Source organism: Bos indicus, chromosome 29, assembly GCF_029378745.1.
Source record: "Bos indicus isolate NIAB-ARS_2022 breed Sahiwal x Tharparkar chromosome 29, NIAB-ARS_B.indTharparkar_mat_pri_1.0, whole genome shotgun sequence".
NCBI classification, from domain to species: Eukaryota; Metazoa; Chordata; class Mammalia; order Artiodactyla; family Bovidae; genus Bos; species Bos indicus.
This window is the reverse complement of record NC_091788.1, coordinates 50,603,268-50,627,662: the sequence shown is the minus strand read 5'-3', so window position 1 is coordinate 50,627,662 and position 24,395 is coordinate 50,603,268. Positions and strand designations below refer to the sequence as shown.

The 24,395-nt window shown below is 59.4% G+C and overlaps 1 protein-coding gene and 1 long non-coding RNA gene across 19 annotated transcripts in view; one reads left to right on the top strand and one right to left on the bottom strand.

Annotated features, from left to right (window-relative positions):
• Positions 1-3,065: 3,065 nt before the first annotated feature.
• Positions 3,066-20,628, bottom strand: LOC139180697 (uncharacterized). The gene is made up of 4 exons (XR_011564939.1): positions 20,389-20,628; positions 7,746-7,810; positions 7,592-7,644; positions 3,066-3,205 (listed from the first exon to the last, which is right to left on the bottom strand). It is a non-coding gene; the product is annotated as an uncharacterized lncRNA (long non-coding RNA).
• BRSK2 (BR serine/threonine kinase 2) overlaps positions 19,425-24,395 on the top strand; it is a 48,658-nt gene continuing 43,687 nt past the window's right edge. For 10 of the 18 annotated variants that reach the window (XR_011564938.1, XR_011564937.1, XR_011564934.1 and 7 more), the window contains exon 1: positions 19,427-19,585. Coding sequence is in view for 13 of the 18 variants with exons in the window: in XM_070782847.1 (XP_070638948.1) it covers positions 19,492-19,585 (94 nt within the window). In the remaining 5 variants the exon portion in view is untranslated. Of the gene's footprint in view, positions 19,586-24,395 lie in introns of all 18 variants that reach the window. The other 8 variants (XM_070782846.1, XM_070782843.1, XM_070782842.1 and 5 more) reach the window with 2 other exon arrangements.

Here is a 24,395-nt window from a genome sequence, read left to right as displayed (position 1 = left end):
AGTGCCGGGTGTAGGGCTGAGGTGGGGAGGGTGTCTGACCCCACAGCCATCGGCCCATCTTGGCTGGAGGAGGGCAACGGGTGGGCAGTGGAGGGGCCCCTGGGATCTGCAGAGAGGGCAGCCCGCCGAGGGGCCATGTGTCACGAAGTAAGGAAAAGTCACGGCCACAGATGCTTCATCTGGAGCAGGCGGTGGAGAGAGGCCCCTCACAGGCGCCCCCTGCCACGGTTCTGACAGCGGGAAGGTGAGGAGCCGGGAGCGCGCGCCACCACACGGAAGCTCCTGGCCCTTCAGGGCCCTCCGTTCACCTGCCCCCCTCACACCAGCAGGTCACTTATCTGTGGACACGCCGCCTCAGCCTCAGGAGTAGGTACTGGCCATTAGGAAACAGTTGTCTGTCCTGCATTTGAGGGATTCTACTGAAATGGAAGGTCTCAACTTCCTTTCTGCTCCCATTGATGTCTGCTGTGCACAGGTCAGATCCTCTTTGCTCTTGTAGCCATTGGCTGGGGAGCTTTGTCCAGGGAGAAGTGCCTCGGGGCTGACTCCGGGACCTGAGGCCCCAGGGGGCATCTGCAGGTCTGCTCACACGGGGGCAGCCGGGCTAGCAGCCCTGGAGGGCAATGACTGCGAGGGGGAGGGTGCTGATGCAGGCTGGGTTCATGTTCAGGTTTGGGGTACACACAGGGGGGTGCACCCCACTCATACCACCCTGGGACCACTCCCTGTCCGTTCACTCATTGCTGCAAAGTCCTCCTGAGAACCAACCCCGAGCTGGGAGTTTTCGCAAGCAGCCTGAGACCCGCCACAGAGCCGAGGAGGGCGTGGCTGGGGTCAGGGCTGTGGCTCGCGGCTGTGCTTGGGGTCCACGCGCTGTGTCCCCTCTGGAGAGGCCCCTGAGACCCTGCTCTCAGTGACGGCAGGAGCTCACAGGGCCCTCGGGGCCTGGCCGGACAGCAAGCTGCGACTGGTGCCTGCGTCCCGTCGGCCAAACCAAATCTCACGGCCGCATTGCCCTGGGGAATCTCCTGTGGAGGGACGCCCTGTGTTTGGTGGTGGCGGGAGCGAGGGCCTGGATCAGGTTCTGTCCCGCACAGGCTTGGCCCAGCCGGCAGTGCCGCTGAACACAGCCCGCCTGGGAGGCCCGGCTCTGCCGTCCTCGAAAGCCCGCTCAGGTCAGGGAGCAGCGGGAGAAACGGTGGTGGGCATGACTGTGGGCCCTCCGGGGCTGCCCTAACAACGTCCAAACGCGGGCTCTGAAGTCACTCACTGTTTCCTGACCGGAAGCTGGAATCCCCGTCCTGGTGTGGGCAGGGTGGTCCTCCTGAGGCCCCCCGCCGGGAGTGCAGATGGCCGTCTCCTCCCCATGTCCTCACAGGGCCAGCCCTCTGCGTGTGCCCGTGTCCTAATGGCTTCTTCTCATAAGGACCCCGGTCCTGTGGATCAGGACCCACCCTGGTGTACCTCAGTTGTCTTACATCGCCTCTTTAAGGGGTTGTGTCTCCAAATACAGCCACACCGGAGGCGCTGAAGTTTGGGTTTCAAGCCGGGACGCTGGGGGACACATGCCAGACCACCGCAGGGAGGCGGTCAGCGGCACAACCGGACCCCTTCCTGTTCCTGAGGTGGGAACATCCCAGGACGTGGCCGAGGCCTCAGCAGGGCCAGCAGCCCTGTCCGGGCTGGGTCCCCAGCCTTGCTCAGACCAGCCCCCTGCTCCAGGGCGAGGGCCTTCTCGGGCCAGACCTGAGACACGCTGCTCACCCGGATGGTCGTTCCCTCCCGTGCCCTCTAACCCAGCTGCTCGTCCCTTCACAGAGGCGCCAGGGCGGGGGCTGGAAGGGCCAGGGTCACTGTCAGGGGCCAGTGATGGGAGGAGGAGCCAGAGCCGCCCGGTAGGGCCCGGGTGCAGTGTGATAAGGGACCAGCCCATCAGGGGGCTCGGAATCGGGTCAGGCTGCACTCTTCACGGGAGGGAGGGGGTGCTGTGGGCCGCGGACTGGTACTGGAGGGGCCAGGAGACTGGGGCCCAGAGGCCCCCCGACACCCCGTGAGGGGGTGGGGCAGGTGGCCGAAGGGCACAGTCAGGAGGCTGAGACAGACCCAGAGCGGGAGGCAGAGGGGAGCAGGGGACGGGCCCATGACGGGGCTGGGTGGAGCCACAGGGCCCACGGGGCTCTGAGCACAGGGCGTGCTGTAGGGGACGCGGCTGCCCCGAGCTTCAGCAGCAGCGGGCAGCAGAGGAGGGGCTGATGACCTCGGCAGCAGGCAGCTCCCTGGGGCCTGCCCTGGAGGTCGGGCTGGAGGGGCTGGATGCTCTGGGGGCTCAGGGATGCTCAGCTGCCTGAAGGTGGCCACCACACATGGCCAGTGCTGACCAGAGCCTGGGAGCACACGGCCGTGGGAAGGGAGCAAAGGACATGACCCCAGGGCTGCAAGGCGTTGCCCCATCGCGGGGCCTGCAGCCCCTGGGCTGGACCCCGCCTCCCTCCGCAATGGGCCGAGGCCCCTCCCGAGAGGGGCAGCCCTGACCGGCTCCTGTCCCAGCTACTGTGCTCCTGGGGCCCAGCTGGGGCAGAGGCGCAGGCCTGAGAACATGGTCTTGGGGAATCTACACAGGTCTCCAGCAGCTGCACCCAATCCTGAAAGGCTCTATCTTCCAGCGACCAAAGAGGCTTCCAAGTCCTCACCCAGGCCTGTGCTTCCCCCGCGGGCTGTCACTGCAGTGGGCTGCTTCCCAGATTGCTGGTGATGGCCCCTGGAGATTCTCCCATGAGTGCCCGACATAGTGGAGCCCACGGATGACCAAGGTCAACCACAGGTTGCCTCACACGGGACTCAGGAATCAGGTCAGGTCCAGACCAAGTGGCCGATCGTGTCAAAGGGGTCCTGAGAAAACAAGAGAAAAATCCCGTATTAAAGGCCAATTTTGTGGGAAACACTAACACTGCAGAAATGCAAATCTGCCAGCTATTTGCGTGCAAAGAATTGATGCACAGGCTTGCCTAGCGATGAGACGTGCACACTCCAAGAAATATGGACTCAATCCACTGAGTTATATTAACTTTAATTATTAACATTCAACATAATTATTAGATATTTTTCTTCAGCTCCCATCTGAGGGAGACACTTTGCTTGCACTTCGGAGACATCTATCTGACTGGCTTCTGGGGGTGTGAGGATGTTTGATGTACTTCTCCTAAATCTGAAAAAACAAATAATAATAAAAAACAAATTGAAAACATAAATAAATGGTCTCACTGCAAGCCAGGAGCAGACAGAACGGGAAGGCAGGCTGAGGCACTTCCCCGTCCCCTGCAGCACTTCCAGGGCCGGGACCTCTCCAGGGTCTCTGGGGCCCCATGTCGTTAAGCAAGTAAATACAAAGACAGTCTCACTGAAAACGCATGGAATATTAAGCTGCAGCTCGCCCAGTGTGAGCGTCATTAAGTCTGGATTTGCCGGTACCAGTCAGGTGGGGACTGCCTGGGCACGTTTCTTTTACATCAACTCTTGGTGGTCAGCTCCAGGGGGAACGAGGGCGGAGAAATGCCCAGGCCCCTCCACACACACACACACACACACACACACACACACTCTCTCTCTCTCTCTCTCTCTCACAGACACACACGCACACACACACACGCACACACTCACAGACACACACACAGACACATGCACACGTGCACACATGCACACACTCTCACAGACACACATGCACACGTGCACACACATGCACACACACAGACACCCATGCACGCACGCACACACACACACAGACACACAGGTGCATGCACACACACTCACAGACGTGCACACACTCACAGACGCACACACACACAGACACACAGGTGCATGCACACACTCTCACAGACGCGCACACACTCTCACAGACGCGCACGCACACACACACGTCCGCACACACTCACAGACACACATGCGCGCGCACACACATTCTCACAGACATGTCCAAGCACACACACAGGCGCGTGTGCACACACTCACAGACCCACACGCGTGTGCACACACGCACACGTGCACACACTCACACATGCGCGCACACAACTCTCAGACACACGTGTGCGCACACATTCTCACAGACACGCGTGTGCACACACACACACACACACAGGCGCGCTTGCACACACACGTGCACTCACACTCACACATGTGCACACACGCGCGCGTGCGCACACACTCTCACAGACACACACGCACACACACACTTCCACACCCAGCACCCACGTTCACTGTTGGTCTAACAAGCATCATTTCCAGCCTGGGGCGGGCAGTGGCACCGACCCCCACGCACCGGCTCCTGGCAGCTCCGCCAGCGAGGGAGGAGGGGCCGACGGCTGGGCAGTCTCTCGAGGAATGGGATTAATGCTCCAAAAATAGGCGGCCAGCGCCGGGAGAGCCGGCTTGGAAACAAGGCCCTCCACCCCACTCCCTCCTCCCACGGCCAGCACGCAGACCAGGGCCAAGGGGCCAGGCTCCCTGAGCCATCCAGCCACATTAGCTCCCAGTGGTCACAGGCTCCCTGTTCCCCCACCAAGTCCCAGGGAAGGGAGGGGAAAGGAACAAAGCCCCACCTTGAAGATTGTGACTCCCATCTTTTGTCCAGCCTGCTTTGCACATTTTAAATTGTGGTTGAAAATAGAAAACTTACCCTCTTAGACATTTTTAAGTGTGCAGTTCAGCGGTATTAAGTACCTTCACCTGGTTCCGCAACCAGCTACAACAGCCTGTTTTTTTAATTCCCCATTTCTTATTCAAATGCTGATGGAAATACATAGCTACCCCAGAGATGGAGAAAAGCCAGGGGGCCCTGGATCTTGACCCTGCAGCGAAAGACGTCTCTACACTCTGGAGGCTCCTCCACCCCATCCCACCAGCCGGTGTCCCCCCCCCCCACCAAGCTGGGGGTGTGGCTCAGAGCCTCCTGGGACCCATGGCAGCCCACTCATCTCTGAATTACTGGAAAGTTTCTGTCCTCAGGCCAGATCCTGATCCCTGGAACCTGTGCCTCTTGGCCTTGGGGTCCCTCAGGAGCAGGGATCCCCATTTTTCCTGGTCAGCCCTTGATGGTCTGAAGTACCCACAAACTGAGGGCCCCCCACTCCCTCTTCAGGTGTCCAAAGAAGGGGAAGGAGCTTGTGTGCAGCAGGAGGCTGGGGGCCGGGAGCCTGGAGCAGCTTGGGCTGCAGGGCTTGGTCCCTCCCCCTGCAGACAGAAGGAAGGGGGCTGGGGCTGCATGGAAGGATTGCCTCTAAGACCCCGCCAGGGCCAACCCACTCCAAGGGCCAAACACTGGGAACCTGGATGTATCCCAGCATGGTGCAGGCAGGGAGGCCTCTGAGACTGGCCCTGGGGGTCACTGGGTCACCTGCTCCAAGCCCCCTGCCTTGTCATCTCTCCTTCCCCACCCTGAGCTGGAGGGGTGGGGTGGAGGGGTAGAGTGGTGACCTCAGGAACTAGTGCCCAGCCCAGCCAGAAGAGAGTAAAACTGCCCCTTGGGGTTCCCCTAGGACAAGCAGGCGGGGGGACATAAGTTAGGGAGGCTTGCCTGCTCGCAAAAGTCTTTATTTCCTGGAGGACAGCAGATGGTAAGGCTGCCAGACACACTCGAGTGCTGGCGTCTCGTCCCTGCGGGGCTTGACCAAGGCTCTGTGGGGGCAAATGACCCACCCAGCTAACAAGCTAGAGATGCCCAGGGACCCAGACTGGCCTCCTAGGCCTGGGGAACCTTCCAGGCCCGGGGTGCTCTCTCCATCCCAACAGCTTGTGTCCCTCCCCCCAGCCCCAGCCTGCTCACCTCTGCCACCCTCTCTCCCACCCCCTTGTCGGTAATCTGACTGTTCCTGCATCTCAGGGCCCCTAGGGGCCACCCCATGCTCACAGCTCCCAGGCTTCTGTGTCCTCGGGAGGAATGGGCAGCAGTGCCCGGTGGGCACCTCTGGATCCCAGTCCCAAATGATGAGGAGGGAGACCCCAGTTGGCCCCACGTGGGCAGACAGGCCTCCTGCCCCGAGGCTGCTATCGCAGGCACCAACGGATACGGCTCAGAGGTTAAGGCCACTGAAAGCAGGAGGGCCCTAACAGAGTTCTCTACCTTGCTGGAACTGTAGAGGGATTACAAGACCTGAGGACACAGACGCTGACAATGCGTTTAGCCCACAGAACACAGTAACCATGACTGAGAGTCAGAGAACGAGCCTGGAAAAAATATCTGCAGCAAGCGTGCCAGGGAACGCTAACGTCTTCAACACTGAAAGGGCTCTTGCAAATCAGTGAGGCGAAGCCGAACACCTCGAAAGAAAAGCAGGCAAACACATGAAGAACTCATTCACAAAAGAAAAATGCAAATGGTGCCCAAAGGCAGGGGAGGAAACCTCTAGCCTCGCCACCGACCGGAACCGTCCTGCGAGTGAAGAGGGCGGCTATCAGAGGATCAGAGCCTCCAGGTGTCAACACATGACCCCGTTCCGTGGGGGGCAGACAGACGAAGGTGGTTCACGAGCGTTCGAATAATGGGGGGTGAGCAGGAGAGCCTGGGAAATCCCCACACCTGTTCTAGAGCGAGGTCCGTGTGCGGGAGGGGCGGAGAGAAGTGTATAAAATGCAGCACCCGGTGCCCTGACCGCCTCTGCTGGGAAATTCACTGCAGGAAAGTGATCAGAGAGGCAGGTCAAGCACACGAGTGCAGATGGGCCAGTCCAGCATCCTTGTTTGTAAGTGAAGACTCAGTGTGAGCGTGGATTTTACATGTTGACTCGTTTGGACTACTGGGGGCCCAGACATTTGGTCAAATAAGAGTCTGGGTGTTTGAGTCAGTGCTGATGAGGTGGATGAACCTCGAGCCTACTATTCAGAAAGAGAAAAGCAAATATCGCGCATTAAGACATACTTGTGGAGTCTAGAAAGATGGTACTGATGGATCTATTTGCCGGGCAGCAGAGGAGTCTCAGACACAGAGGACACACCTGCGGTCACAGCGAGGGGAGCAGAGGGTGGGGTGCGCCGAGCGAGCAGCCGCGCACGGTGCGGCACCATATGGAAAAAGCGTAGCCGGTGGGCATCTGCTGTGTGATGCGGGGAGTTCAAGCCCAGGGTTCTGTGACAACCTAGAGGGGTGGGTGGGAGGGAGGCTCAAGAGGGAGGGGACAGATGTATGCCTGTGGCTCATTCTTGTCGATGTATGGCAGAAACCAACACAACATTGTAATTACCACCCAATTAACAAATTTAAATATATATATGTCTAAAGAGTCTTGGTGTGTCTGGATAAGAGGAACATCTGAATTGGTGGACTCTGTAAAGCAGATGATTCTTCCAATGGTGGGTGGGCCTCATCCGATCAGTTGGAGGCCTGAATAGCCCAGCAGGCTGAGCCTCCCCAGGTAAGAGCGAATCCCTCCCACCCGGGACTTCAGTCTGCTCCTGCCTTCAGACTGGAACCACACCGCCTGCTCTGGGGGTCTCCAGCTCTCTCCCTGTCATTACAGGGAGAGAGACGGGAAGGAGATTAGAGAGACAGAGGATGCGCAGATCTGTGGCTTCTGTCCCCGGGGAGACCCTAGCTAACACTCACCGTTACGATGCCTGCACCTGCTGCAGCCCCTGAAGCTCATGGAACAAAGGGACCTGTAGGGAGGGAAGCGGCTCGTTGGCTGAGCACCAACCTTGTGCCAGGCAGGGCTCTGGCTCCCAAGATTCATCCAGAAACAAAACAAAACAAAACTCACAGGGCTGAGTTCCACAGTGGGAGATGGGCCAAAGGTAATGTAGAATGGACCTCAGAAGATGATACCTGCAGTGGAAAAGGAAATGATGAGCAGGGGAGGGGTGAGCAGGGGACACAGGTGATCAGGGGAGGGGTGAGCAGAGGAGGGGTGAGCAGAGGAGGGGTGAGCAGGGGAGAGGTGAGCAGGGGAGAAGGGTGATGAGGGGAGAGGTGAGCAGAGGAGGGGTGATCAGGGGAGAGGTGAGCAGGGGAGAAGGGTGATGAGGGGAGAGGTGAGCAGGGGAGGGGTGAGCAGAGGAGGGGTGAGCAGAGGAGGGGTGAGCAGGGGAGGGGTGAGCAGGGGAGGGGTGAGCAGGGGAGGGGTGAGCAGGGGAGAGGTGAGCAGGGGAGGGGTGAGCAGGGGAGGGGTGAGCAGAGGAGGGGTGATCAGGGGAGAGGTGAGCAGGGGAGAAGGGTGATGAGGGGAGAGGTGAGCAGGGGAGAAGGGTGATGAGGGGAGGGGTGAGCAGGGGAGGGGTGAGCAGAGGAGGGGTGAGCAGGGGAGGGGTGAGCAGGGGAGGGGTGAGCAGGGGAGAGGTGAGCAGGGGAGGGGTGAGCAGGGGAGGGGTGAGCAGAGGAGGGGTGAGCAGGGGAGGGGTGAGCAGGGGAGGGGTGAGCAGAGGAGGGGTGATGAGGGGAGAGGTGAGCAGGGGAGAAGGGTGATGAGGGGAGAGGTGAGCAGGGGAGAAGGGTGATGAGGGGAGAGGTGAGCAGGGGAGGGGTGAGCAGGGGAGGGGTGAGCAGAGGAGGGGTGAGCAGGGGAGAGGTGAGCAGGGGAGAAGGGTGATGAGGGGAGAGGTGAGCAGGGGAGGGGTGAGCAGGGGAGGGGTGAGCAGAGGAGGGGTGAGCAGGGGAGGGGTGAGCAGGGGAGGGGTGAGCAGAGGAGGGGTGATCAGGGGAGAGGTGAGCAGGGGAGAAGGGTGATGAGGGGAGGGGTGAGCAGGGGAGGGGTGAGCAGAGGAGGGGTGAGCAGGGGAGGGGTGAGCAGGGGAGGGGTGAGCAGGGGAGAGGTGAGCAGGGGAGGGGTGAGCAGGGGAGGGGTGAGCAGAGGAGGGGTGAGCAGGGGAGGGGTGAGCAGGGGAGGGGTGAGCAGAGGAGGGGTGATCAGGGGAGAGGTGAGCAGGGGAGAAGGGTGATGAGGGGAGAGGTGAGCAGGGGAGGGGTGAGCAGGGGAGGGGTGAGCAGGGGAGGGGTGAGCAGGGGAGAGGTGAGCAGGGGAGGAGGGTGATGAGGGGAGAGGTGAGCAGGGGAGGGGTGAGCAGGGGAGAGGGATGTGGTATCTTTGGAAGGAAATGTCTGTTTCTAGAGGCGAGGCCATGTTGGGCCTCAGGGAGAATTGAAGGTTATGGGCTGAATCCTGTGCCCCAGATTCCCATGTTTAAGCCCCGGAGCCTCAGAGTGCAGCTGTCTGGAGTTGGGCCTTTAAAGAGGTGACCAGGGCAAAATGAGCTATGAGCCATGGGATCACTAGAGCTGACATGAGTTACAACTGAGCAACAAGGTAAAGTGAGACCACGAGAGTGAGCCCTAACCCCCCAGGACCGGGGTCCTTACAGGAAGAGGTCAGGACACGCATACACTCAGAGGGACGACCCTGTGAGGACGCAGGAGGAGACGACCCGCCGTCTGCACGCGTCGGGGAGAGGCCTCAGGAGGCCCAGCCCCGCCCACGCCTGGGTCTGGGATTCCAGCTCCAGGGCTGGAGACAGTGAGCGTTTGCTGTTTGAGCCAGCCTGTCTGCGGGACTTGCTACAGCCATCCTGCAGACAGACCCTCTGACACTTGATGAAGAACGTGCAGGCCCTTCCAGGCTGTGAGGACAAGTGCGCCTGGCACGCAGGTACCCAGCGAGGAGCCGGGGTGAGGTGGGCCGGCTGGTGGGAGAGGAGCCCTAGGGTGGGGGGAGCCATGGAAGGGACGAGCAGAGAGGGGACAGGACCTGACTTTCCAGTCTCAGCCCCTCAGAGGCCAAGGGGAGGCCCAGACAGCAAAGGACTCAGGTGAATATACACGTGCTCCAAGCAACGTAGGGAGACAGGCGCGTTCCTGGAGAGAAACGACCAACAAAAACTCACGCCAAAAGAAATGGGAAATCCAAACGTACTTGTCACGAGTAAAGAGATCGAATTAATAATTCAGATTCGCACAAGGACAAACCCTCACCCAGATGGCTTCTCTGGTGAATCTCACCAAACACTAATGAAGAATTAATTCTAATTCTTCACAAACCCTTCCAAGAAGAGGGCAGAACACTTCCCGACTCATTCTACGAGGCCAGAACCACCCTGATAGCAAAGCCAGATATAGACACCACAAGAAAAGAAAGCTTCCGACCAGCATACCCTCCAAATATAGACACAAAAATCCTCAGCAAAATGTTAGCAGACTGGATCCATCGACACTGTGCTCCATGACCAGGTGGTATTGATCACAGGGATGCAAAGCCAGTTTGGTGTTTGAAAATCAATTCATGTCATACACGACATCAATTGGATTTTAGAAAGCCACACCACCTCAACGGACCTAGAAAACGCATTTGACCAAATGTAACACCCTTGCGTGATAAAAACATTTAACAAATTAGGAATTGAAGTGAACTTCCTCCACCTGACAAAGGGTATTTAGGAAACCCCACAGCTCACACCATATTAACAATAGAAGACTAGCTTTCCTCCTGACATCAGGAACAAGACACGGATGTCTGCTCGCCTCCACTTGTATTCAACTCTCTCCAGGGGGGTTGGGACAGGGTAATAAGGCAAGAGAAAGAAATACAGGCATCCGGGTCGGAAGAGAGGAGTAAAGCCGTCTCTGTATGCAGACAGCCTGAGCTGGAATATAGGAACGTAAGGGATCTTCTAAAAGCTGCCAGAACTAGTGAGGTCGGCAGGTTTACAAAAGGCAGTGCAAGAACCGTGTGCCTCTCTATATATTAGCAAGAGCGATCTGAAAATGAAATTATGAAAACACTCACATATATAACATCATCAAGAATAAAATACTTAATACATTTAACAAAAGAAGCACGACACTTGTGTCGTAATGCTCTCCATGAGCACACGCTGCTTGGTAATTAAGGCTCCCGTGAGCATCACCTTCCCCACAGAGCCTGAGGACACATGGTCCCGCCTGCCCTGCACCTCCTCCTCCCGTCCTGAGCCCACTGCTCCCCCTCCTCTGTCCTCGCAGGCCCACCCGGTCCCATCTCTCCGCGTGCCTCTGGCCCGTCTTCAGAGCTGCACACCCTCCCTGGGGGGATTGCTCACACCCAAAATCACATTTCTCCGTGGGGTGACTTGGTGACTCAGGGCTGTGAGCGTCTCCCCAGCTCACTTGTGCCACCAGGCCTTGTCTTATCTACTCGTGTGATTCTCTGTCCAGGGGCTGCCACCCCGTCTTTAATCCCTGCGGCCATGAGCCTCAGGCCACGTGGAATGAGTGAACGATGAGTCCATCTGCACTTGGCCTCAAAAGCAAGTTCTGGTGCTGTGGAGCTGGGGCCTCTGTCCCTGGGGACGCAAGGGGGCAGGACGGTGGGCAGGCGAGAGAGACCCTCTGCAGCAGTCACGGCCAGCCAGACGCCCCGTGTGGCCCCCAGACCCCCTCCTGAGGGAGCTGCAGCGGCCTGAGCCCCACACCCTGCCCTCCTGCCGCGGCTGGTCCACGGCCCTCTGCCTCTCATAGAGCTGAGTGATCAAGCCTGCTCGTTCCAGATCATCCTCCTGAGGGCCTGTGCGTGGGCTGTGGGCGCTGTGCACCCACAGTATCCGCGCTGACCCTGTGCAGTAGACGTGGGAAGGCCCAGCGACAGCCGGGTATCCTTGTCTTCTGCTCTGCGCTCAGGTCCTCAGGCAGCTCAAGCCCAACTCCTCCACGAAGCCTTCTGCCACCCACCTGCCCGCAGCCAGGGAATGCTGAAAATGGGCAGAGGACATAGGCTCTCTCCCCACCTGGCCCTTGGCTCCTTGGGTAGATCCCATTTGTGCCAGTCAGCTTTGCTTAGTCACTTCAGTCGTGTCCAGCCCTTTGTGACCCCATGGACCATGGCCTGCCAGGCCCCTCTGTTCCTGGGATTCTCCAGGCAAGAATACTGGAGTGGGTTGCCATTTCCTTCTCCAACGATAAAGAAAGAAGTGAGTGAAGTGAAGTCGCTCAGTCGTGTCCGACTCTTTGCGACCCCATGGACTGCAGCACACCAGGCTCCTCTGTCCATGGGATTTTCCAGGCAAGAGTACTGGAATGGGGTACCACTGCCTTCTCCATCCAGTCAGCTTTAGCCAAGTAAAATTCACATGCGGTAAAACTGTGTTACGTGTACAACTCGATGAGTTTGACAAAAGCCACAGTCGCATCACCACCACAGCGGGGCCCTAGAGCACGCCCATCACCCCCAGCGTGTCCCTCTGCCGGCGACTTGCCATCCCCCCCGCCCCACACCCGGCAGCCCCAGTCCGCCTTCCTAAGCTACAGTCTTGCCTCTTCTCCAATGTCATACGTGACATCACCCCACGCCTCTTGAGCCCAGATTCTCGGCGTGACGTGCTTGCTGTTCATCTGCGTCACGGCGGGCATCGCCACAGTCCTGTTTACGGTGGGGCAGGTGCCCACCCTGGGGGACCCCGGCCTACCCATCCTGCCACTCAGTGGAGGGCATTCGGGTTGCTTCCAATTTTGGGCCATTATAAATAAAGCTGCTGTGACCTACTGTATAAATAGCTCAGGGAAACTGCTCAGCACTCTGTGGGCACCTAATGGGAAGGAAATCCAAAAAAAGAGGGAATATATATCTATTCACACACACACACATACATATATATGTGATATGTGGGCTTCCCAAGTGGCTCAGTGGTAAAGAATCTGCCGGCCAATGCGGGAGACTTGGTTTCAATCCTTGGACTGCAGGAGAAAATGACAACCCACTCCAGTATTCTTGCCTGAGATATCCATGAATAGAGGAGCCTGGCGGGCTACAGTGCAGGGGGTCGCAAAGAGTCGGACGTGGCTGAGCAACCTGAACAGCAGCAGCAGCCAGTGACGTGTGTACCCACAGCTGGCTCACTTTGCTGTGCGGCAGCAACTGACAGCCCTGTAAAGCGATAAATGCCAGTGAAAATTAACTCAAAAACAGAGAGCAGTTTCAGATAGTCTGCAACTTGGAGATGGCCCTATTTTCAGTATGACTGTCACGTGTAATACTCTAAACCATGACGTGTTCAAGTAGCAACGCTTCTGGTTCCACACAGACTGAAATAAAACAAATTAAAACAAAAAACAAAGCTGCTATGAACATTGGCATGCTGGTTCCAGTGGACTGAGTTTTCGCTTACTTGGGAAAATACCTCTGAGTGGGATTGTTGGATTGTGTGGTAAGTGTGTGTTGAACTTTATAAGAGATTACCAAACTGATTTCCAAAGTGGCCGGGCGTCTGCACCCCCGTCAGCGACACACACAGGAGCTCCAGTAGGAGTGTTCGCCGTCAGCCCTGGGGGTTCAGTCGTTCCAGCAGGCCTGTAGCCATGGCTGGACCTTTCCTGGATCACGTGACCAACCACTTTGGCCATTCCCCCCACGTGCTTATTTGCCATCCCTTTCTCTTCTTGGTTGAAATGTCTTGCCCAGTCTTGAACTTTTACATTATTTGTGTAGGCTGGGCCTCCGTTGCTGTGTGGGCTTTTCTCTGGTTACGGCGAGCGGGGACTCCTCTGCATTGCATTCTTACTGCAGTGGTTTCTCTGGCTGCGGAGCGCAGGCTCCAGGCACATGGGCGTCGTTACAGCAGTCGCGGCTCGCGGGCTGCAGGTGCTCGGGCTTCAGCAGTTGCAACCTGGGGGCTCGTTGATGGCGGCTCGCGGGCCCCACGGCGCGCGGGCCTCAGCAGTTGCTGCAGGCGGGCTCAGTCATTGCGGCACGTGGGCTTACCTGCTCCGTGGCACGTGGAATTTTTCCAGGCCAGGGACCAAAAGCCGTGTCCCCTGCATTGACAGTCGGCTTCTTATCCACTGTGCCACGGGGAAGCCCTGTTTTGCTCAACGTTTAAGTCAAGCTGTCTCTTACTGAGTTGCGAGTGTTCTTTGTGTACTCACAACGCGACTCTGTTACTGGGGATGTTTTGCAAATATTTTCTCCCAATCTGTGGCTTTTCATTTTCTTTACCGTGTTTTTTGGAGCACAAATATTTTTAATTTTTATGAGGTCCAATTTATTATTTAAAAAATTGTATGGTTTGTGCCTTTCGCATTTTATCTAGAAAAATCTTCGCATAAACTCAAGGACAGAAACACTGTTTTCCTGTGCTTTCTTCTAGCAGTTTTACGCTGATAATTCTTACGTTTATATCTGCACAGTTGCCAGTCAGTATGAATAAGCATTAGTCTGGTTGATATTTGCATCAAAGATAGTGAGTGAGCTTTGAGATTCTTTTGTAAAATTTTATTTCTTTGTTTATTTTTGGCTGCCCTGGCAGCTCGTGGGCTCTAGAGCCTGGGCTCAGTAGTCATAGCACATGGGCTTAGTTGCCCCAAGACACGTGGGATCTTCCCGGACCAGGGATTGAACTGGTGTCCCTCGCATTGCAGGGCAGATTCTTAACTGCTGGACAACCAGGGAAGCCCAGTTTCCTTTATTAACAGCTGCTGTCTGCTTACTTCACCGCCTTCTGCTGGAACGAGTCTTTCTCTGTTAGATGGCCTCTGCACCTTTGTTGAAACCCTCTTGTCATAAATGCAGGGACTGAGTTCTAAACTCTAGTCTTGTCCTTTGATTTATCTATCTTTAAGCCAGCACTGTTCTGTCTTATCTGCTATAGCTTTATAAGACTTGGAATCAGGTAGTATAAGTCTCTCAACTTCCTTCTTCTTTATTATTGTTTGGAATTTCCTTCGTCCCTTGTATCTCTTTATAAATTTTAGAATCATCTTGTCAAAGTCTTTTTAAAAATTGGGTGGTTTTGCTGGAAATTGCATCAAACCTACAGATCAATATGGGGAAACATCAGCACCTTAACAATATATTCTTGGAACCCATGACCATGAGACTGAGCGGGACCCTGTGGGGGCTTCAGGCACAGATTCCCTCCGGATCCCACACCTCTTGTACATAGGAAGGCTTCAGCCTCCGAGGCCTTCCCTGAGTTCTGAAGAGCAAATTTAATCAGAGAAGTGAGAAAATGCAGAAACAAAGGCAAGGAGTCAAGCAAGAAAAAATAATGAGAGTCAGAGTCAAGCCTCCCCTCAAGGGCCGTGGGAAACACTCTGAGCTGTGGGAGTCAAGCAAGAAAAAATACTGAGAGTCAGAGTCAAGCCCCCCCCCCCAAGGGCCGCGGGAAACACTCTGAGCTGTGGCCTCAAGTTGATACGCAGGTGGAAGAAGCTAATGCAAGCCGACCACCAGCATGGAGACACCAGACTCTCTGGAACTGAATGGTTGATGATTGAGATTCCCGATACTTCACCAGCAACCCATCAGAGAATTGTGCACACCCTGTGACCCCTCTCCCCACACTGTCTATAAAGTCCCTTCCCTGAAAGCTGTGGGGAGTTTGTGCCTTTTGAGCATGAGCTGAGCTGCCCATTCTCCTTGGTTGAGCTTGCAATCAAATGCACTTCATCACAACCCGGGGTCAGAAGAGTGGCTTTGCTGCACGTTGGGTGAGTGGATCCAGGACTGGCTTGGTAACAAACACGGCATGACTCTGCATGCATTTAGGTCTTTTCAGATCTCTCAACGATATTTTATAGTTTTTTGGGTACATGTCTCACACACATTCTGTTAAATTTACCTCTAAATAATTCATGATTTTTAAAATTCTATTTATAAATTGTATTGTTCTTACACTTTCTCTAAATAATTCATGGTTTTTTATTCTGTTTATAAGTTATATTGTTCTTACAAGTTCAACTTCTAATTGTCCACTGTTAGGACACAGAGACAGGATTTTTACATTTTGGCTTTTTATCCTGTGACTTTGCCAAACTCACTTGTTAGTTCTAGGAGTATCATGTAGTTTAGTCTACAGACAAAAAAATGTCATCTGTGGATCAAGATTGTTTCAATTTTCCCTTTCCAGCTATATAAAAATATTATTTTCCTTGCCTTATCACATTGGCTGGGTCCTCTAGTAAAGTGGCGATGCCTGTGTGCTAAGTCTCTTCCGTCGTGTCTGACTCTTTGCAACACTATGGACTGTAGCCCACCAGGCTTCTCTGTCCATGGGATTCTCCAGGCAAGGAGAGTGGAGTGGGTTGCCATGCCCTCCTCCGGGCGCTGTTCCGGACTCAGGGATGGAACCCACATCTCGTCAGTCTGCGGCATTGGCAGGCGGGCTCTTTACCACTAGCGCCACCTGGTGGCAGTGGATGTTTCTGCCTCATTCCCATTCGTCTTTCACCATCCGGGGTAACGTCATTGGGTTTTTCTAGATCCCCTTTATCAGTTGAAGTGAAAGTCGCTTAGTCGTGTCCGACTCTTTGTGACCCCATGGACTGTACAGTCTATGGAATTCTCCAGGCCAGAATACTGGACTGGTAACCTATCCCTTCTCCAGTGGATCTTCCCAACCCAGGGATCAAACTGGGGTCTCCTGCTTTGCAGGCGGATTCTTTACCGGCTGAACCATGAAGGAGCTCCTTTTAGTCCTAGTTTACTGACGTGTGTGTATGTGTTTAAACCATCAATGGGTGTTGAATTTTGCCAAATGCCTTAATTGTTTTGCATTTATGGAAATGATTGTGGTTTTCTGCTTCAGACCACTCACATTGTGAACTGTTGATCCTGAAATGTTATAGTAACTTACATTCTCGGAATTAGCCCTGCCTGGTCACATGTGTTGTCCTTTTGTAAAAAAAAAAATAAAAAATTATTTTTGGTTGTGCTGGGTCTTCGTTGCTGGGCTTTCTCTAGTTGTGGTTTGCAGGGTTTGCACTGCAATGGCTCCTCTTGCTGTGAAGCACAGGCTCCAGAGCGCTCAGGCTCTAGTAGCTGCATCACAGGGGCTCAGTAGTCACAGCTCCCGGTCTCGAGAGCACAGGCTCGGAAGTTGTGGCACAAGGATTTAGTTGCTCCGAGGCTTGTCGGATCTTCCAGGATCAGGGATCAAACCTATGTCTCCTGCATTGGCAGGTGGATTCTTTACCACTGAGCCACCAGAGAAGCCCTTGTATTCTTGTTTTAATACTCTGTTAAGTACTTTTGTGTGGCCTCATGAAGTGTACTGGACTTAAATTTCCTTTTCGTGTCGTGTCCTGTCTGGACTTGGTACCAGGGTTAAGATGGTCTCACAAAAGAGTTCCCTCCTCCTCTGTGTTCTGAAAGCACTCTGCAGTGACCATGTTATTTCTCCTTTAAAGGTTTGCTGAGATCCTCCAGTGAGGCTCACACCTGGACTTTCTCTGCATCAAGGCCAGTGCTGGGCCAGGCGGATGGAAGCCCGGCCAGGAGGGGCCAGGCACAAAGATGGTTCTGTGCTGTGTTAAGTTTGAGGGTTTGTGCAGGAGGGAGGTTGCCCTGTGGCCCTGGAGCTGGCAAGGGTGATTCAGAAATGCACTAGAAGTGCACTAGAAGTGGACATGGAGAAATGGACATGGAGAAATAACATGGTCACTGCAGTGTGCTTTCAGAACACAGAGGAGGAGGGAACACGGAGAGGCAAGCAGAGGGGTCCTCCATGGAGCCCTGAGAAAGGATGATGGGTGTGGGCTGCACAGACACAGAATACTGAGAAGTGGCCAGAGAGGGAAGACCCCAGGAGCACAGGGTGCAGTGTGGGTGGGGGGTGGGAATCTTGAAAGCCAGGTGCTTTAGCCCAAGAGTATCCAGATAAGAATGGTTAGCTGGCCAGGCTACTGAGGGCACGAGAAGGATGTGTCTGGTAAGTCCTGCAGGCTGGGGAAACCAGGGGACCGCGGAGGCACAGCTCCAGCAGAGCAAGACAGGCAGGCCACAGGGTATGTCCCTTCCCTGGCAGCTGCCCCTCCTCCAGATGCCTGGGCATGCCGCCCTCCTCCGTCTGCCGATAGCCCTAGCCCGAATCCTGCCCTGATTCATCATCCTGACCTGATGACTCCTGTTGCGCCTTCAGCCCCTGGAGTCTCCCCTCCAAAGTCCCAAACTCTCCGTATATCCAGTTAAACCTGTGCCCACTGCCCAAGCCTGGAGCTGTCTGCAGCAGTCTGTTTTGTGGGGTGAGGCTCTGCACACCTTTGGAGAACCCAGCACCTGCCACCTGAAGACTCAGTCTGCAACGTTTTAAGAAACAAGCAGGAAGCAAGGGGGCGCCTGCAAGGGCGGAGGGCTGGGGTTTGGAGGGCTGCCTCCCTTTGCTGAGCGGAGAGAGGGGAAAAAAACGTAAGCCGGCCCTCCCAGGGCGGGTGCTGGGACGATCTGCGGGTTCCCTGAGCTGACGCAGCCCTCCCCACAGGCTGGGCCGGAGCAGGGCATTACCCTGACAGGAGTGCGGGCTGGGGCTGCGGCCCCAGAGCCCGCAGAAAACCTGCCGGAGAAACTTGGCCACTCAGGACTTGGCGGCAGATCGGAGCCACATCAGGGCGCCCAGAGGCTCAGAGGGTGTGGGGCCGCGCCTGCACGGTTGGCGCTCCCTGCTCCCGGCCCTCACCTCTCTTCTCCCCACCTCCACCCCCTGCCTCTGCGGCCCTGGCTCAGGAAGCACGTGTGTTTTCCGCAAGAAACAGGAGGCTCCCCCAGGTCAGGCTTCCCTCTAAGGGGTGGGCCAGCACAAAGGCCTGCTGTGTGGCCTTGGATGAGTTCTTGACTCCGCTGTGCTGGTCATCGTCGTGTACCCGAGAAAACGGAGTGGAGGAGCGCAGTGTCCCGGGCACTGCCTCCGGGCGCGCAAGGTCACGTCACGGCTGGGCCACGCGTCATGCAGCGCCGCAGCCCCCGCGAGGGGGGTGCGGAGGGGCTAGCAACGCCTTTGCACTCTGGTGGTCGCGCCCACCACGGACGGCGCCGGGAGCCGGGGTCGCAGACCGTCCACCCCAGGGCCTACCGCCTGCCCGGTCGGGGGATGCGCTTTAAAGGCGGGCCGCCGGGCCTCCGCAGCTCGCCCCCTGGGCGGGGCCGCGGGCTTGGGGGCGGTGGGCGGTGGGCAGGGGACCCGAGACTCGCAGGCCCCGCCCCCGCCCCAGCCTCGCCCCGGCCCCTCCCGGACACCGCCCCGGCCTCGCCTCCGGGAGACCAGCTCCCGGGAGCTCCGGCCTCGGCCTGACGGACGGGGCGGAGGCGGGGCCGGCAGAGGAGGCCGCTGATTGGCCGGCGCCGCTGATTGGCCGGCGCAGGAGCCACTCACGGCCCCCGCTGCGTCGGGCCGCGCTCGTGCGGGCTCGGCTCGGCTCGGCTCGGCTGCGCGGCCGCGGACGGACGGACGGGCGTGCGCGGGGGGCGCGGGGCGCGGGGCGCGGGCCTCGGCGGCGGCGACGGCGGCGGCGGCGGCGGAAGCCTTGTGCCCCCGCCCGCCCGGTCCTCTCGCAGAGCCGGAGGCAGCGCGCGCCTGCCGTAGCTGAGCGGGCGCAGGCGCGGGGGGCGGCGGCGCGGGGGAGGCGCGGGGTCTCGGAGCGAGCGCGGCCCGCCGGGCGCCTCCGACCCGGCCCAGCCGACTGACTGACGGACTCGCGCGGACGCGGCCCCTCCCTGCCGCCGCCCGCCCGCGCGCCCGCCCGGGGCGCCCACCTCGCCGGCGCCGGGCCCGGGAGCGATGACATCGACGGGGAAGGACGGCGGCGGGGCGCAGCACGCGCAGTATGTGGGGCCCTACCGGCTGGAGAAGACGCTGGGCAAGGGGCAGACAGGTGCGTGCGCGCCGGCCGGGGCCGGGAGGCCGGCCCGCGGCGGGGCCGGAGGGCCAGGGGCGCCGATGGGCGCCGGGGGAGCCAGGGGACCGCGAGGGCCGGGGGCGCGCAGGCCCGCCGCCCGGGAGCGCCGCGCGGGGCCGGGGAAAGGAGGCCGCCCCGAGCTGGGCGCCGCAGGCCGGGCCCGCGGCTCCGGCCCGGAGCCGCGAACAATAGGAGGCCGGGCGCCCAGGCCCGCCGCGAAGCCCCGCAGGCCGCGCGGTTGCGGTCGGCCGGGCGCGGCCCAAGGACACGCGGCGCGAGCGGCGGGGCCCGGGCCCGGCCAGCGCCCCTCGGCCAGGCTGCAGGTGCGCGGGCCCGGCCGCATTGTGAGCCCGAGCGGCCCGGCCCATTGTGCCGCGGGAGGAGGGGGCCAGGCGGGCGCCCATCTGCCGTCTGCCGCGGCCGCGCTAATCGGCGTGCTGCCCGAGCAGCTGCGTCCCGGGCCGCGCGCCCCCGGCCGCGACCCCAACTCCGGCGGCCGGCGCGCGGGGAGGTCGCCGCGCGCGTCCTGCGGGGACCGGCCGCTCCGGCCAAGCCGGGCCCTCCCTCTTGGTGGGAGTGGGAGAGCGCCTGGGCCACTCACGGGGCTGGACAGCGCCTCTCTCTCCTCCCCGCCTCGGCTCGGAATGTCTGCGACACTGCGCTCCCCCGGGGGAGGGAGAGGGAGAGGGAGGCTGCTGACGGGCCGAGCGCAGAGCCCGGCCCGGGATCCCACACAGGCAGCGGAGCAGACCCGCGGCCCGGGGGAGGAGGGGGCTCACCGGCTGCTCCTGGCCGGCGGTCTTTCTGGCAGTTGGGTTAGACCCAGCCGGCGGCCAGTTCCCCATCTGCTTTGTGAGAGGCTGCGCTCAGCCATTTTCTTCTTGCCGCTGGTTGGGCCTCTCTCGCGGCCCAGAGGTCCGATTGGCACTGCCCCCATCCCTGTCTCCCTGGGAAGTTCCTGGGACCTCAGGAGGGTGCGGCAGGCTCCGGGTCCAGGAGGGAGCCGCTCCAGCCAGGGACCTGCCGGCCCTCCCCAAGCCCCCCAGGGTGGCCCAGAGGCGGAGCCTGGAGGTGGCAGGAAAGTGGGCCAAGCTGGGGGCTGGGTGGGGGTGGGGGGGCTGCGATGTAACTGAGGCCGAGAGAGGGTGCCTGGGCGGCGGAGGGGGTGCTCTCCCTCTCCTCCTGGGTGGGTAGCCCTCGCTGGTGCCAACTGCCGAGGCACTGGGGGCCCTGGGCTCCAGAGCAGCAGCTTTGGAAGTGGGGGCGGCGGGCCGGGTTCAAGGAGGAGGTGGCAGACAGCCCGTGTTCAACTGAGTTCAAAATACGCATGTTTCCTGGGAGAAACAACCGTCGTTGGTGAAATCCTCAATGGGGGAGGGGCGTTGGGGCAGCAGAATGCAGGAGGCAGTGAAATAATCTAATTATTGTACCAATAAAATGTTATTATAAGGAAACATCAGCCTGTAAGTGATGACAGCAGTGAATTATACGGCAGCGTGTCTCCGTGGGTAGGGCTGGCCTCCGTACTCTTCATTGAGTGATTCTGTCGTACAGTTAATTACAGGAGGTTCCCACTGTAATTAACAGTAATGAACACAAAAGGATGTGTGTAGTGTGTGAACAACAGGCCCCGTGATGTTTAGAAGCAGCTCCTCGGGCCCCTGTCTCGGAGTGGGATCTGCTCTCTGGTTGAGGCCCCTCTGGGGATCTGTCTGTCCCCTGCTCCTCCTGGCCTGAGTGCTCAGAGCTGCCCCCCGAGACCCTGATGGCTGGAGCGCCAGCTTCCTGTTGGCCCGTGTCTCTGTCCCTTCTGTGGCAGGGTCACCTAGAGTTTGGTGGACACGGAGCCTCGTGGCCTGTGTCCACCAGGCCTGCTCACTTGGCCTGTAGGCTGCTCTTTGGCAGCAAATGCCCAGAAAGCTGTAACTTCCCAGACCTGTTCCTTCACTCCCAAGATAACTGCCTGACCTTATCTGGGGGCTAGGCTTCCTGCCAGGAGCCCTCAGGGAACAGTGTGCTGCGGGGGAGCAGCTGCCCCTGAGCCATGCGGTCCCCCCAGACCCGGGGTGTGGGGGGTCCAGCCCGGCCCCCCTCGTCTCATGGACACCTCCGACCTCCCCACGCATGGCCTGTCCTCTGCCAAGGTTCTGTAAAGGGAGCTGACGGTAGACGTCAGTGGCGGTGGGCCGTGTGCGATGGCTGATCCGGCCACCTGGCCCCGTGTCCTGGGGAGGGGTGGGGGAGCGCGGGTCCTGTTGGGAGGCGGGCCCGCCCCCTCCCTCGAGACACTGCCTTTGGGGAATCAGATGTGGGGTGGGGGACACTGCAGGCATGGAGGGCAGGTGTGGACAGAGCCACTCCTCCGTCTGGCTGGACGTCCCTCTGGTGGCTGGCACAGTCCAGTTCGCATTTCTGTTGTGTCTCTAGCCACGAGTGGTTCTGTTTTGCTCGGTCGGCGTTGGGCTCAGGGCGGGGGTCTGTCACTCCTGCCGTGGTGGGCCTCCCCGTCAGGGCTGGCGAGGGGGTCAGGACGTCATCTTCGCACAGCTGTCCTTAACGGGCTGGCGAGGGTCTTCACCCTGGCTGCACCGGGGTTTCTGGTCGGTTGGGGGACAGGGCCTTCCAGGCCCGCTGGGGCGGGTGTCGCTCTGCAGGGTGGAGTCCACTTGCTCGTCCAGGAGAGGCTTCTTCAGCTGGGGGCGGGGGCGGGGAGGCACCCCCAGAGGGTCCAGCAGGGACCGAGGAGGCCAGGAGGGGCTGTGCCATCTTCACTCCCCCAGCCCCATCAGGAAGCGTGCAGCACACCCCCCAGGGCGCAGCAGACCTGGGGTGGGGGGTTCGGCACCCGTCGGCCAGGAGGACCCCAGGGAGGACAGGAGGGAGGTGGGCGCTGGGGTCCACGGGAGGAGGTGGAGTCCTCCCTTGGAAACCCCTCGTCCAGCGGGGAGGAGATGGGGGCCGAGACGGGGCTGTCTGGCAAGGGGTCCATCCAGCTAAAGAGAGAAGAGGGGATCGAGGGGCTGCCCTGCTGCCCCTGGGCAGGTTTGCAGGGTGATGGGCTCGCCGGTAGGGAGAGCCCCTCCAGGCTCTCGAGGGACTCCTGGGAGAATTAACGTGGGTGCTGGTGGAAGGCAGGCTGGAGAGGACTCCTGGGATGGGATGGGGCAGGTGAGCGAGGGAGACTCAAGTGAGCTGGGAAGAGAGACAGGTGTGAGCTGGAGGGAAACAGGTGAGCTGGGAAGGGGCAGATGTGAGCAGGAGAGACAGGTGAGCTGGAGGGAGGGTTTGCACCCTGGGATGACCCATGGCTCAGGACCAGGAGCGGGGGCAGGCAGAGGTGGAGACGGGCGGGGTGGTGTGCAGGGCTGTGTCCATTTCAGGAGGCTGAGCAGAGGGAGGCAGCTGTGTAGCCAGCCAGTGGCCACAACCCGTCGGCCCCAGGGGTGGTCAGGGAGGGGCTGGCCCAGGAACCAGCCTGGGGTGCCATGGGGGGCTGAGGCCCGGAGGAGTGGGCGTCCCTGTGTGGGTGGACAGAGCAGGCTGGGCAGGGTGGGCCTCCACTGGCCGCACGTGGGCCGCTTGTCCTGTTGGATGGTCAGTGCGGCCGGCAGGCCACGCCGCCCTTTGCTGTGGGTCCGGAGCCTCCCACTTTGTGCCTTAGGCCAGACCCAGTCCATCTAACCCACTTTATAAGCAGGGAGCAGGCCAGAACCGAACTTGGTCCAGGACAGTGGCTCCCAGCAGCCGTGGGAAAGCCCGCGATGCTCACGGCACCCTGGTTAGACGTTAGCACCCTGTCACTGAGGAGCTGTGGGCAGAGCTGGAGGGCAGTGGAGAGCCCACACCTATGCCCTTGCCTCCTTGGCGGGATGGGGGGTGGAAAGGCTTGGCGCCCCATCAGTGATGCTGGGACAGATGCCGCTCAGCCGTCTCCCAAGGCACAGACCCTCCCCCAGGAAGCCCCCTGCCTAGGCTTGGAGCCAGCCCTGGGGGGGCTGTGCTTGTGCACAGAGGGCAGCTCTGCACGGGGTCCCTAGGGTGACGGGGGGTTTCCCCTCAGAGGGCGGGCCTTTTCCTGAAGGGATGGGAGGGTCTGGGTGGACCGAGCCCAAGGACCCCGGTCCCAGAGCGTCCCCGGCCCACCATGGTCCCCTGTGGCTCTGAACACCTCTGGGTCTTCGTGCACCCGCCCCACCCCCTTGCCTCACCACTGGCTGTGGTGCCAGGCTCTGCAGAGACGGGGTGGGGGGCAGAGGCCTGACCTGCTCTGGCAGAGCTGGGTGCTGCCCAGTGCCGCTCTGGCCGGGTTTCCAGGGGGCAGGGGGACCAGTGGCGGCCCCCAGCATGGTGTGGGGGCCTGCCTCTGCCCACGTGTGCCAGGCATCGTCTCTGGAGCCGTCTGTCTAGGAGTGGCTTGTGGACAGGGCCAGGTCTGGCTCTTCTGGAAGCAGCCAGGCCAACACTGGCCACAGCCCTGAGGCAGATCCTCACTCGGGGCTCCAGGGGGAACCCCTGCAGGACAGACAGCCGTCTGACTGTGCTCTGGGCAGGGGAGTGGAGGGTCTCAGACTCAGCCCCGGACTGCTGGACGGTGGCCAGGGCATCCCCGAGCCTCGCTGGTGACTGGCAGGCTAGGCTGTGTTGGGGGCATGTGTGCACTGGGCCCCCGGGCTGGCTGCCCTGCCCTGGCCCGTCCCAGCTAACCCCGACCGCTGTGGGTGGGTGGCGAGGGCGCGACCGGGAGACTGCAGGTTGTGGCTGTCCACCCCCACTTTGCTCTGGCCGC